Below are 14,123 nucleotides of genomic sequence, written 5' to 3'. Positions count from 1 at the left end.
TGCATTTTTTTTCTGTCCTTACTTGCTGTCATCAGGCACCCAGCACCGTCAAGTTTATATCCTGGTAGGTAGCCAAAAACACCAATCGCATGTTTTCAAAGAATTCTCTTGTGCTATTGGGAGAAATGAAATAAACGAGATAAAAGCAACTTCAAAACTCTTGCTAAATTGAAATTATTGACCACTTTAATATCCAGTTCTAAATCATGGAGGTTGTTGTTTTCCTCCACATATGCTTTTTTGTATGTCTGTGAAGTTGCAATACATGGAAAAGAAAGTTGCGCAAAAATAGCTGAGTTTTAAATCCTGTTACATAATTGCTACTTGACTCTGGCCACCCTAAAGTTCCGTTTCCTAATACTTGAAATAAGGAACCGAATTCACGATCTGGTTGTATCACTGAGTTGCTGGGACACCTTCCAAGATGAATATACAAGTGAATGACCAATTTAAAACTGCAATGAATCATCAGTTAGTGGTCGGGCGTAATAATCAATCTGCCTCTGTTGGGAGGCAGAGGCAGGTGGATCTCTGAGTTTGAGGCCAGTCTGCTTTACAAAGCTAGTTCAGGACAGTAAGGGCTACAAAGGGAAACCCTGTCTCGAAAAAACAAAACAAAACAAACAAACAAATAAACTGAGCCAAAAAGATGCTCACCATCCAACCACGGAAACTTAGCCAGAGCCCAAAGCCCAATAAACCACAACTCCCAGAAGGCCTTGAGCCCGGATGCGTCAGGCACTCCTGGCAGAACTACATCTCCCAGGAGGCGCTGCAGCGCCCAACCGTCCGCTTCTCCCGCCTTACTACCCTTTTCTCCCCCCCCGCAGCGCGGTGGCCCACTAGCTCCTGCGGTCGGCCGGCCGGGCGCGCGCTGGGGTCGCGCGGCTGCTGAAGGGGGCGGGCGCGCGCAGGAGGAGTGGAGGCGTAGGGGGGCGGGGGACCGCTCGCTTACTCGCAAGATGGCGGACGAGGACGGGGAAGGGATTCACCCCTCAGCCCCGCACCGGAATGGAGGCGGCGGCGGGGGGTCTGGGCTCCACTGCGCCGGGAACGGTGGCGGGGGAGGCGGCGGCCCGCGGGTCGTGCGCATTGTCAAGTCCGAATCCGGCTACGGCTTCAACGTGCGGGGCCAAGTGAGCGAGGGCGGGCAACTGCGGAGCATCAACGGGGAGCTGTACGCGCCGCTGCAGCATGTGAGCGCCGTGCTGCCCGGGGGGGCGGCCGACCGGGCCGGGGTGCGCAAGGGGGACCGCATCCTGGAGGTGTGAGTATCGCGACCGCCACGCCCCGTCCTCCTACCCTTCGCCTGTCCTGGCCCCTCACCCTGTCACCCAGGCCGCACCTCTCCTAGCTCGCGAGCCTGCGGCGACCCTCGCCCCCTTCGCGGGCCTTCGCAGCCCGGTTTGAAGCCTCCTGCCTTCCTGGCGTCTCCAGTTTGTGCTTTTGCCCCACCACCCCAGTGCTTTCCCTGCTGTCCCCATGCCTTTGGCTGCTCTCAACCCATTTGCCTTCTCCTATAGCATGCCGCTTTCTGCCTCTTACTGAGAGACTCTCCTTTTCGACCTAGCAGTGCTGTGTCCTCCCCAACTTTTCATCTTTAGCATCATAGTTTCCTGGTATCTGCCCCCTTAGACCTTGTGGACTGTCCCTTCTGTCCTCTAGACCCGGGAGGTCCTGTGGTCAGCTTATTTTCCTCTGGAGGCATCATTTCTCCCCACCTTAACCCTCCACCTTCTTTCCTTAGTTACTCCCCGTTCTAATAGAGCACACCGACATTTTCGTATCCACCACTTGGCCTTTTCTCCCCTCCTCTTTGTAGTCATACCATCTCTAGTATACCTTATCATCGCATGCGTTTTTTGGGGGAGGGGTTGCAACCTGATTTTCAAGCTGGTTTCTCCATGGCCACATTGCTCTGAGTACACCCTTTTCTGACTCCCGGACTTCCACGTGCACCACTCCTCACACCTTGGAGTTCGGTTTAATAGTGCTCTTCCAGCTCCTACTTCCCCCAGACTGCAATCGCCTTAGGTCTTTGCCGTCTCCGTCTTCCTCCTGCTCTGTGCTGTTGCAATCCTACACTTTATTTGTTCCCCTACAATGCTTTCCCTTCTCTTTTTAAGGCCCCTTCTGCTGCAGAACCTTCATCCAACTTGTTCGGGCTCACTTGTCACTTACCACATCCCGTAAAGCTTCAGGGATGTTGTCTTGTCTTGATAGTTTCAACGCAGGCCTCCTCTGCCCTAAGCTGTGTTGTGGTTGTGATTTTGTGCATTGTGGGTGTTGGTTGACTTGTGGGTGCTGTGTGTTTTCATTGTCTCCATTCTCTTTCATTCCTTGATTTCTCTCCTTTTTGCATCTGTACTGTATGTACCCCCCTCCTTCCATGAAGGGATTTACCCACATAAGTCTTTATTCTTTTTAAACATTTCATTTTAATTGTAAGTTCCACAGCTGACTTTTTTTTTTTTAAACAGGTTCATATAAGGCCTGCACTTATAGTATCTTGAAAGTCTGTCCTTGTAGAGGAGTACACCCCTCTCCCCCATTTTGTGTCCATTTCTTTTACTCTGTGGACTCCTTCATTCTGTTTCCTCAACTTTTCCACTTCAAGAAAGAATAGCTCACTACCGCATGTGTTTGGTGAGCTTGTACATTTCTTCTGACTTTTCTGGAAAGAGATGCTTGTGGGTTTGTTTTGTTTAATTACTATATTACAGACTACTTTCTAATATTTTCTGGTCTTTGTAGGTGGCATTAAGAAACTGAATACAATAACAATGTTGATGCTGTCTAACTGGGTACCTGGGTATTTATTTTTTTAGAAAACTCAACAGTGTGGCTGATGGTTTCTTCAGATAGAGACTTTTAGAATTGTCATTTTGCTTTCCCTTTGGAAATTAACTTTGATTCAGCTCTTTATTTTTAGTTTTAAAATATATAAAAGTTATAGTTGTATTAAAGTTAGGTCATTTACCCTATAGGATCCAAAACTACAGCTAATATTGTCTACCATGAGTGTTTAAGCCTTTTATTCTTATTATAGTCTGCGCAGAAACCCCAGCTGTAAACTAGTAGTTGTAAAGATCTGCATGACCACGAGAGTCCCTATGAGAGACCAGGAGCCTAGGAAGCTAATGTTTTTGGTACTGTCCTTGGTGGTGAGAGAAGTTTTTGTCATTTTTGGTAGCAGGGGGAAAGAAATACTGCCTAGACAATTCTTTCTGGAAGGTTGGTGATAAAACAGATCTTGGTATTGGTTTTGTACCCTTTGAGCTTTTCATAGTCTCATTCAAAATTCTTTTTCAAAATTCAAAATTCTTTGAAACTATGGTACTCTTGTAGAATTAGTAGAAGTAATTAAGAATTCCAATCTAGTTGGTAGCTTCCGAGACTTTCGTATGCCTCTGCCCCCAAATCCCCCATTTCCTTAGACTTTTCAAGTAAGAGAAAAAAAAAAAAAAAACAGCTACTATCTTTCTTTCTTTCTTCCTTTCTTCCTTTCTTCCTTTCTTCCTTTCTTCCTTTCTTTCTATATATTTGAGGCAGAGTCTCATGTAGTCTCAGTTTGAGGCGAGCCTCAAACTGTATGTAGTTTAGGAAGACCTTGAGCTTCTGGTCATCCTGTCTCCATCGTCTGAGTTCTGGGACTACAGGTCCGTGCTACTTTGTTGGGGTTATTTTTTGCTAAGGAGGGAACCCAGGGATTTAGGGCTTCATGCTTGATAGGCAAGCATTCTACTGACTCAACTAGAATTCCCAGCCTGAGCTCTTCAATTTATCTTACCTGAGTCCTTACTCTGTCAGTGGTCCCAGGAAAGCTGTTCATGTTGATGAGAAGCGATGGTCTGAGCTAGGGAGGGTGGATTGTTGCTGTACAGCTTTGTCACTGTGTACCTAGTCACGCTCAGGCCTGGCCTCGGTGGTTGAGGTGTGAGATCTGTCCCTAGTTTAACTCCTCCCTGTGTGCAGACAGCTTTCACTCCAGTTGTCCTGTTGCAGTTGTTTGGACAACTGGTAGAGGTATGAAAGAACGGTAACAGATTTAAGTGGATCGAGACTTGTCCCTCAGCAAGAGGAGCCATTTCTTTGTGCTGCTCTTAAACTCTGCTTACTGAGGCTCATTTATCCTGGGATAATTGTTAAACTCAGGTGGAGCAGTGTTGGCTCACTTTCTCCGTTTTCCTTTCAAGGCTGGCTAGAGTCATGTTGCAGGGCTTGGTACCACAGTATGAAGAAGCCCTCTGGGCTCTAAATTTACTACAGATGGAAAGTTTTCTTGACTAACACTGTTAATCTCCACCTTGTAATTTTTCTCAGTGTAATGTGTACTGGTGCCTTCCCTTTGATGTGCCTGTACCTTGAGGCCAGAGTGTGAGAGATGCTTTCAACAAATAGAACCAAAATAGATACGTCTTTGCACTGATTATATAGTATGTGAACTAACTGACTTGAGGTTAATCTCGGTAAGGTTAAAGTGCACTCTCACTGAGGACACTTGATTTCATGAGAGTTGCCTTTGGCAGAGTTGCTGTGTGCAGTGGGGTATGGAACCACCTACAATGTTTGTGGGCCTTTTTGGACTTGATCCTGCAGGGTGTGTGTGTGTGTGTGTTTATGCATGCGTGCGTGCGTGCAGAACACACTTTGAGTAGTTCTCTAAGTTAGGTCAGATTCTCCTTCGCCTCTCTCCCCATAGGGGTGGCTGGGATTAAAGATGTTTCCCCAATGCATCCAGCTTTTAGGTGGGTTCCAGGAATTGAACTTGCCAGACCTGCTCTAGAGAGTGAGAATTTCAAGCACAGATCCTTAAGGCTTGACTTGTAAGCATTCAAAAATCATGATTTATTTATCTAGTCAGTATATGCTTCCCTTCTTAGTAGCTTCCTGATAATATATGTATCAGTTTTTCCTTGTTAAGGTTAAAGCATAAGATAAATTATATTGTACAGTTTATTGAGTCTTTTTTTGTTTAATTTCATGTGAATTTTTGAAAATAATTTAACAAAGTTTGATAAGTATTTTTACAGTTAAGTGAGTCATGAGACATTGAGTATCTTCTTAAGAACCTTTATAAAGGGCTGGAGAAATGGCTCAGTGGTTAAGAGCACCGACTGCTCTTCCAGAGGTCCTGAGTTCAAGTCCCAGCAACCACATGGTGGCTCACAACCATCTGTAATGAGATCTGATGCCCTCCTCTGGTGTGTCTGAAGACAGCTACAGTGTACTTACATATAATAAATGAATAAAATCTTAAAAAAAAAAAAAGAACCTTTATAAAAGAATTCACTGATTGTTTTTTCCCCCTTTGGCTCAGATTTTCCAGGTAGACGTGGATAATAATGTTTGAAGTGATTGTTGAGCAAAGGGACGCTGTGGCAAAGTTCTCATGCTCGGTATGCATGAGAATCACGGGGTCCTAGCCAGAAACACAGACCTGCAGGTATACTCTAATGGCTGTCATTCAGTGGGTCTTACATAAGACTAGAAATCTTTGTCAGTCTTTTGCCAGGTGTAGGGAATGTCAGTCACATGCTAAGCCACATTTCCAGAACGTGATAGTTATGGACTGTTGTAGATTGCTCTCAACTCGTTTTGCTTCATCATTATGGTGACACTGGGAGCCATAGCTAGGACTTGCTAACACTTATTAAGCTCCTGAATTCCCAGCTAAGGGAAGACAGCTCCTTACTAATTGTACCTCCTTAGGTGGGTTTTGCTGATGTCATGCAGCAAAGGTTAAGAGACAAATGACAACAGTCACTGTGTCATCTCGCAGTGTCTGTGGTGCATTACAGTTTGCAGTGCACTATGTATTCACTTGAACTTCAGCACAGAGTTCTGGATAGAAAGGTTTGAAGCTCCTCGGGGTAGGACTGTGTTAACTATTATGTTTGTTGAGTCCCTAGCCAAATATGTAGTGGAACCTCGGTTCTCTTCATGAATACTTGAATATAGTGGACAGGACTGAAACCATCCCTGTGTTGTAAGAAGAGAGCCACACTGAGTGACAACCAGAATGAAGTCCAGGTCTTCGGAGTCTTTCCCAGTTAAAAAGTTTGCTTTGGTTATTTACTGACTGGGGACAGTCAACTTCCTTAATTTGTATGTATTCTTTGGAAGTTTCACACCTGTATCTTGATCATGTTTACCCCAGCTCCTCCTTCCAGCTCCCCTGGGTTCCTTCCCAACCTCATGTCCCCCTCCTTCCATTAGTGCTGTCCATTTGGGCATGGATGTAGGGCCTTCCCTGGGGCAGGGGGCCTCCTGGCGGCCACACTTTTAAAGAAGAGTGCCTCCTTCCCCAGTGGCAGCCCCTAGTAGCTCCACAGCCTGGGGTGGGTGTCTGGGTAGTTGGCTGTCCTTGGCAGTAACTCGTTATTCCTGGACTGGATAGCAGCAACTCTGTTTCTGTTTCTGACATGTGCCTTCATTTTTTATTTACCCTTTACCTCATGTTAATTTGGATCAGAGGCTAGGGTCCAAAGCAAACTTTCTTTGCTCCTATATTATTGCTTGTTTTCCTCTATACAGGCAAAGGGAACATGACAGTCATTCTTGTTATTTAAAAATACTTTTAGTCTCATGTAGTGAGGGTACAAACAAAGACTTGAAAACCACATTACCTTCCTTCAGAAATATTTTTATGAGTTGCTGTGACTAAGTAAAGGCATGGTGCATGCTTTTAATCCTGGCACTCAGGAGGCTAAGGCACTCTGATCTCTGTGAGTTCAAGGCCAGCCTGGTCTCCATAGTAAGTTACAGGATAGCCAGGGCTATACAGTGAAACCCAGTCTCTAAAACCAACCCACCAACCCACCAACCAAACTTTTTAAAACTTCAGGAAAGTTTGTATTTTTAGCATTCAGTGGATCTTGAGTTTTATACCAGCCTGTGCTATATATGGAGAGATCCTATCTCAAAAAGAAAACCAAAAAATAACCAGACCCCCTAAAATAAAACAAAACAGAAAGCCAAAATTGTAGTACCTTTTACATTACAGCGCAGTGTACACACAAACCAGCATCAGGTGCCACCCAAATTTGGTAAACCACCAAAACTCTTCACTGTTTGTCCTTGTTATTTTATTTATTTATTTATTTTTTTGGTACAGTAGTCAAGTTTTTTACTTTACTTCTTAAAAGAGCAATGTCTTTTAAAACTTTTATTAGTAGTGTGTATGTATGAATGCACACATACATGCATGCATATACATGTATGTACATGTACATGTGTGCTGTAACATGTGTGGAGGGCAGAATATAACTGTGGAGTCCTCATTCTCTCTTTCCATCTTTGTGTGAGTTTTGGGGCTAGAACTCAGGGTTGACTTTCCAGGCATGAGCATTTTGTGGTGAGCCCTCATCTTGCCAGCCCACTGGTCACTCTTTGTTTGAATGCTTGTTGGACCATGCCCACACTCTGAAGACACTGATTTGTTCATCCTGAGGATGCTAGGCCTTTCCAGTGCTTGGCAGGTAGTCCTATCACCCATGAGCTTATCTGCAGCCCTAAACAAAGTAATTTAGCCATAACCCACCACTGACCCCACCACTGTTACTTTGTATGGACTGGTTTCATTCTCTTTTAGGCACCAACTATGTCAAGTATCACCAGGCTTGTGAGTCAGTATGCCTGGCTGTAACCCCTTGAGAAGCTGGCTCTGAGTTGGGGAGGTACTAGAAACAGTTTACTCTGTAAAAAAAGCAAAACGAAGTAAAGGAGGTTGTCTTGTTCGGGTTGCTGTGAAGAGACACCATGACCAAGGCAATTCTTATAAACACACACACACACACACACACACACACACACACACACACACACTCTCTCTCTCTCTCTCACTTCTCTCCTTCCTCTGTGGCTTCCTGGGATTGAGTTGGGATTTTAGGCTGTATGGCAACTACTTTTCCCAGAGTTCCCCCTGACTCCAACATAAAGCATTGATGAGATTGAAGGATATGTGTTTCAATAGTAGAGAAAGAGGGTTTCATAGGCTGAGGACCTGACCAACGGGAGGAAAATGGGGGAAGTTCTAGGGTAGCAAGGGCCCTCACCTCGCTATTGGGGCCATAGAAACTGGGAAGGATGGGTAAAATGAGATACAAAAAGGCCTTGAAAGCAGCACCAACAAATTTGGAATTTCTCCCCCCAAGACAGGGTTTTTCTGTGGAACCCTAGCAGTCCTAGAACTTGCTCTGTAGACTTAGGGATCTGTTTGCCTCTGCTTGGGTTAAAGGCAGGTGCCACCACTGCCTGGCTAACAAGTCTGGATTTTATTCTTATGTGCTAGGAATATAGTTGTGCATATATTTGTACACAGCTATTTTATATACCCATACAAATTTTGGTTTTGTTTTGTTGAATACATTCCCAAGGTTGAAGTAGAAAATGGGTGTTAGAATGAAAGACCCTATTTTCTCTTTTGACTGTCTTGTACTGTATAAAGAAGGGGGCTAGAGCAGGATGCTCTGACACCCAGTGAGAACTAGGAACAGCTGATGAGAGGCTGCCTTTCATTTGTTCCAGCACTTTGTCCATAGTTCTAGCCAGCTTCTGGAATGTCTGTTTCCTGTCACTTTATGTTGTAAATGATTGTACTATGCTTCTCACTGTGTTTATAGCATTTCGTCCCTTACTGCTCCAGAGCCCAAACTATGATCGATGCCTTGTTCTAGATATACTTTGTGTCTGTGATTGGAAAGTGCCAACTTGAATTTAAATCTTTTCTGTTGGTGGTGCTGGAAACCTGGCTCAGGGGTTAAGAGCAGTAGCTTCTTTTCCACAGGATCAGAGTTCAGTTCTCAGTACCCACAAAACAGCTCACAACCACCTGTAACTCCAGCTCCAGGGATCTAATACCCACTTCTAGTCACCTGTGTTGCCTCTCACATGTGTGAGTACAGAGAAACACACATTATACTTACATAAAAACAGGCTTAAATCTTTTGTTTTGGTGGTATAGCTTGTTGGGAGTTGAGGTGACTAAAGTACTAAAATGTATACCTGAAGTCTGTCTTCAGCTTGAAAAGTGAACTTTGGCTGTGTCAGGTATGTGAGGAGTGCTGCAGTGTTGTGAGATGCTGTTAGGTAGATGTCAGGTAACGTGTGTGTCGTCTTGTACTTACTGCCCCTGTTGGCTAAGTAAGGTTCTCGTACTGGAGGAGATGTACACATTCTTGAGTGTTTGAGTGTCCTTGTGCTTTTCCTCCAATGAACTTCTATTGTGAAAATGTTCTGTTTGCTTGTGACAGTAGCCCAGGCTGGCTTTTAACTCACTACTTAGCTGAAGCTGGCCTCGAACTAACTCATCCCCCTACCCGTACCCTCTTCTCTCTGTCCCTGGCTGTCCTGGAGGAACTCACTCTGTAGACCAGACTAGCTTTGAACTCAAAGAGAGCCACCTACCTCTGGCGTGTTGGGATTAGAGGTGTGCACCAACACTGGACTGGTTTTGAACTCTTGATTCTTCTACTTGTATCCCAATGCATTACCACATCCAGCTTGGTCTTATTAGGTTGCTGAAGCTGACATCAAACTTGCTGTGTAGCCAGGTTGACTGTCCACGATGTTCTCCCATTTCCACCTACTGAGTGTTGGGATTCAGACATGTGCCATCATGCCCAGTGGAGAAACATCTTTTAAAAAAAGGTTTTGTTTTTGTTTAAGCTATCTGAAGCTTTTGTTTTGTTTTGTGCTAGTGTTAAACTCAGGGTCTAAGCATGCTAAAATATCAAATTCTATTGAGCTATACCCCTGACTTTATCCAAAATGTGATATATTTGTGTGTCAGACTATGTATGCTATGGGTTCATACCCAAGTGATTTGCTTACTAACCTCTCTCTGTAGGAGTTACCTGCTTGTGTTGGTACTCTTCAGCTGCTTTCAGGATGGTTATTACAGAACTGTTCAATGAAAATAATCAGGAAATTGGTCCTTAATACAGCAGAAGTTTATTAACTCTGTGTGTCTGTTTAGGTTTAGTTATATACTGTGTTTTAGAATTGAGAGCCAGACTATTTGGAGATTGTGGAAGATGTGATAATCTCAGATAGTTTGGAAACCCACTTTCACTTGTTTTGCTCATGTATGGGCATAGACATCTTCAGGTTGGGTGAGGTGGCACATTCCATTAATCCTGGCACTCGGGAGGCAGGGGCAGGTGGGTTTTTATGAGTTTGAGGCCAGCCTGGTCTACAGAGCAAGTTCTAGGACATCCGGGGCCACAGAGAGACCTTGTCTCATAACAAACAAAAGAAGAGCAATAAGCCTTCCTAACTGCTGAGCCACACTGATAGCTCCTGGAGTTTTGTATTCTAGCAGGAGTGAGAAGAACGAGATGGCTTTATTGTTGATAACAAAGGTCATGCTGGCTTCTTGGGAATTTCCAAACTTTTTTTCTAGCTTACCTATATTTTTATAGTCTGAAAAATAGCTTAAGGTATTACACTTACTTTCCTGAATGACAAATATGATTCATTTTCCAGCTATATATCCTGTATTTGTAAACTGATTGCCTTGTAATTACAGACTTAGGAACTTTTCATTCTTTCCTAAGCAATAACCCCTTGTTTGTTCTGTCTGGAGGTGTTAGGTTGGAGAACAGGTGAGCTTTCTGTACTTCCCTTGCCTCAGGCAGATGCTTTGGGAGAACACTCAGCCACAGGTAAAGTCTCAGTGCAGCAAGTTATTCTCCCCTCCCCTCAGCTTGAGAGCATCAGGTGCTGACCCACATACAGTCAGCTTTGCCATGGCTAGTTTTTACTGTTACAAAAACTCTCTTTTAGTGTCAGTTTTCTGAATGGAAATATTTGGTTTGTTTTGTATTTAGAGACAGGGCCTCTGTGTGTAGTTCTAGTCTAGTCTTGGTACTCACTATATAGACCAAGCTGGCCTTGAACCCACAGAAATCTGCCTGCCTCTGTCCTCTAGATTAAAGGCGTGTGCCACCATGCCTGGCTGGAAATGCTTTAAAAGTGTTGGTAAAGGCTGGAAAAATGGTTGAGTGGTTAAGAGCACTGGCTGCTCTTGCAGAGGACCCTGCACCCATATGGTGGCTTAAAATTGTCTAACTACAGTTCCAGAGGATTGAACACCCTCTTCTGGCCTCTGTGACACCAAGTATGCAACTGGTACATATACATGTAGGCAAAGTACCCATACAATTAAATTAAAATTAAAATTAAAAGTATTGATAAGGGCTGAAGTGATCCATCAGTGGTTAAGAGCATTTGCTTTGCAATCAGGGAACCAGGATTTAGATCCTCAGCAAAGTATTCAATAAGAGCTGTAACTGTATCCTCTAGGAGTGTCACACACACACACACACACACACACACACACACACACACACACACACTCATACCTGTACACAAACAAAAAATGGATAAATCCAGTTGTAGTCATATACCCAACACTTAAGGAGACTAAGGGTTGTTTTAGTTTAGGAATTATCTACATGAAGGGTCATTCTGTGTTGGATAGTTAGTTACAGGTTTGACAAATGGCATTGTGTCCTGTGTTCATAGTTGCTGTGTGGGCGCTAGGGATTAAACCTGTGTTATTTGCAGGGTCAGTCAGTGTTCAAGCCCCAGTAGCATATTTCTTTTGATAGCTGAATTAATACTTAATTAATTGTTGTTGGAAGTTTGCTAATTCATCACTGATTGAAGGGTGTCACAGCTACTTCTAGTTAGCTATGGATAGCTATGGATAGCTATGGATAGCTATGGGACAGTTATGGATAAAGATGCTCTGAGCACCTGTGTGCAGGCTCTAGTGTGGATACGGATTTTACTGTTCATCTGGGTCAGCACATCGGAGCATGAATGATGGATTGGATAGTAAAACTGTAAAACATTGTCAACTTGCCTTACAAAGCCACTGTTCTAGTGCTATGGAAAGATACCATGACCAAGGCAACTGTTATTAAATAATAATAAAAAATTCATCTAACTGGGGGCTTGTTTATAGTTTCAGAGCATTAGTCCATTCTAATCATGTCGGGGCGTGGTGGCAGGCAGAGAGGCATGATGCTGGAGAGGTAGATGGGAGCTTTACATCCTGATCCTCAGGCTGCAGGGAGGGAGGGAGAGAGGGAAGAAGGGAAGAAGAGAAGGATGGAGGTGGGGTGGGAACAGACAGATATTGGTCCTGGCAGCCCATTCCTAGTGGTATATGTATGTCAAGAAAGCCACATCTTAATTCTCAGCAAGCAGTTCATCAGCTAGGGTTTAAGTGTGCAAATATGTGAACACCTGGGGGCTGCTCTCATTCAAACACCACACAAAGGCGACTGCCATTTTACATTCTTGCAACAAGGACAATTGCTGATAAAGGCACTTACCACCAAGCCCAGGAACCTTAGTGTGACCCCTGAGGCTTATATAGTAGGAGAGAACTGATTCCTAAAAGTAATCCCTTGACTTTAAATGCACACGGTGTCCCCACAGCCACCCCATCCCCCATAAGTAAATACTGTGATAATTGGGTTGTTGCATTATAAGTTTGCCACGTATTTAGATGCAGATACTTTACTGGATACATGTTTTTGTAAATGTTTTCATTCTTTGTCATTTTATAGAGACGTTTAAAAATTTAGGTAAAGTTTAGCTTGCTAGTTTTTTCCCCATTCATGGACCATGTCTTTAATGTTGTATCTAAAACCTCATTTTCAAACACTAAGTCACATAGACTTTTCTACTCTGTTCTTCTTAGAAGTTTTATATTTTTTGGAGACAGGGGCTCAGTATGTATCAGAGGCTGGTCTTAAACTTGCTATGTAGCCCAGGCTAACCTTGAATTCTTGTCCTGCTGCCTTTGTTTCCTGATTTTAGGATTCTACCAGAGTTCCCTCCTTGCAACTAAATTTTCTTTTTCCTCTTTTCTTTTCTCTTCTTTTCTTTCTTTCCGACAAGGTTTCTCTGCGTGTAATCCTGGCTGTTCTAGAGGTCACTCTGTAGATCAGGCTGGCCTCGAACTCAAGAGATCCATCTGCCTCTGCCTGCGGAGTGCTGGGATAAAGGCATGTAGCACAACTGTCCAGTCCTAAATTTTCAATTTTACATTAACTAACTAACTAACTAACTAACTAACTAACTAACTAACTAACTAATTTTGAACATTTCTAGGGATCCAAATCCAGGGCATTGATGGGCGAGCACTGTACCATTGACGCATAGCCTTGATCTATATAAAGTACCACACTTTTTCAAAGATTTGTGCATATATGTTTGTTTAAGTGTGCATGTATAGGTGTGTGTGCATGTGTGTGTGCATGTGGAGACTGGAGCACAACTTTGAGTGTCAGCCTTGGAAATGCTGTCTACAAGCTGGAGAAGGTGGCTAAGTGGTTTAGCTCAGTGTAGAGTGCAAGGCCCTGGGTTCGGTCCCCAGCTCTGAAAAAAAGAAAAAAAAAATAAAAGCAAGACTAGCGTTCAGACCCTGAGAGTCCACATAAATACCACATGGGTAGGGCTCACCTGTAATTACAGTCAGGGAAAGTGGTGGAGAGGGTACCTGAACTAGTCAGCTAGCCAGACTAGCATATTGGTGAGCTCTGGGCTTGACTGAAAAACTGCTTCAAAAAGAAAAGGTGGATATTATTAAGGAAGATGGCTGACATCAACCTGGAGCCTCCACATGCATCAGTGCGCGCGCGCGCGCACACACACACACACACACACACACACACACACACACACACACAAACAGAAAAATGATGTCTGTTTCCTTTGAGCTTACCAATTGGTCTGGACTGGCTATCTAGCAAACCCCACAGCTCTTCCTGTTTCTATCTCTAGATCCTGTTTTTAGGGTTATAGTTCTACACTGACATCTTTGACTACACACGCGCACACACAGACACGCGCACACACAGGCACACAGACACACAGACACACACACACACACACACACACACACACACAGGGTCTCATTCTGTAGTGCTTGCTGACTGGAACTCACTGTGTAGATCAAGCTAGGCTTGAACCCACAGAAATCCACCTGCTTCTGCCTCCCAAGTGCTAAAATTAAAAGCATTTGCCACACCGTACCCGGCACGCCTGGCTTTGCTTTCTTTTTCTTTTTCGTTTTCGTTTTCTTTTTTTTTTTTCTTTTTATG

At 44.0% G+C, this 14,123-nt stretch overlaps 1 protein-coding gene across 2 annotated transcripts in view; it reads left to right on the top strand.

Annotated features, from left to right (window-relative positions):
• The first annotated feature begins 842 nt into the window (after window positions 1-842).
• The window catches only part of Snx27 (sorting nexin 27), a 76,485-nt gene continuing 63,204 nt past the window's right edge, over window positions 843-14,123 (top strand). For both annotated transcript variants that reach the window (NM_001110151.1, NM_152847.2), the window contains 1 exon segment: window positions 843-1,267. In NM_001110151.1, the coding sequence (NP_001103621.1) occupies window positions 963-1,267 (305 nt within the window). In that variant the 5' untranslated portion in view covers window positions 843-962.

This window comes from Rattus norvegicus, chromosome 2 (genome assembly GCF_021556685.1).
Source record: "Rattus norvegicus strain SHRSP/BbbUtx chromosome 2, alternate assembly SHRSP_T2T, whole genome shotgun sequence".
Classification (NCBI taxonomy): Eukaryota; Metazoa; Chordata; class Mammalia; order Rodentia; family Muridae; genus Rattus; species Rattus norvegicus.
This window is presented reverse-complemented; position numbering and strand designations above follow the sequence as displayed.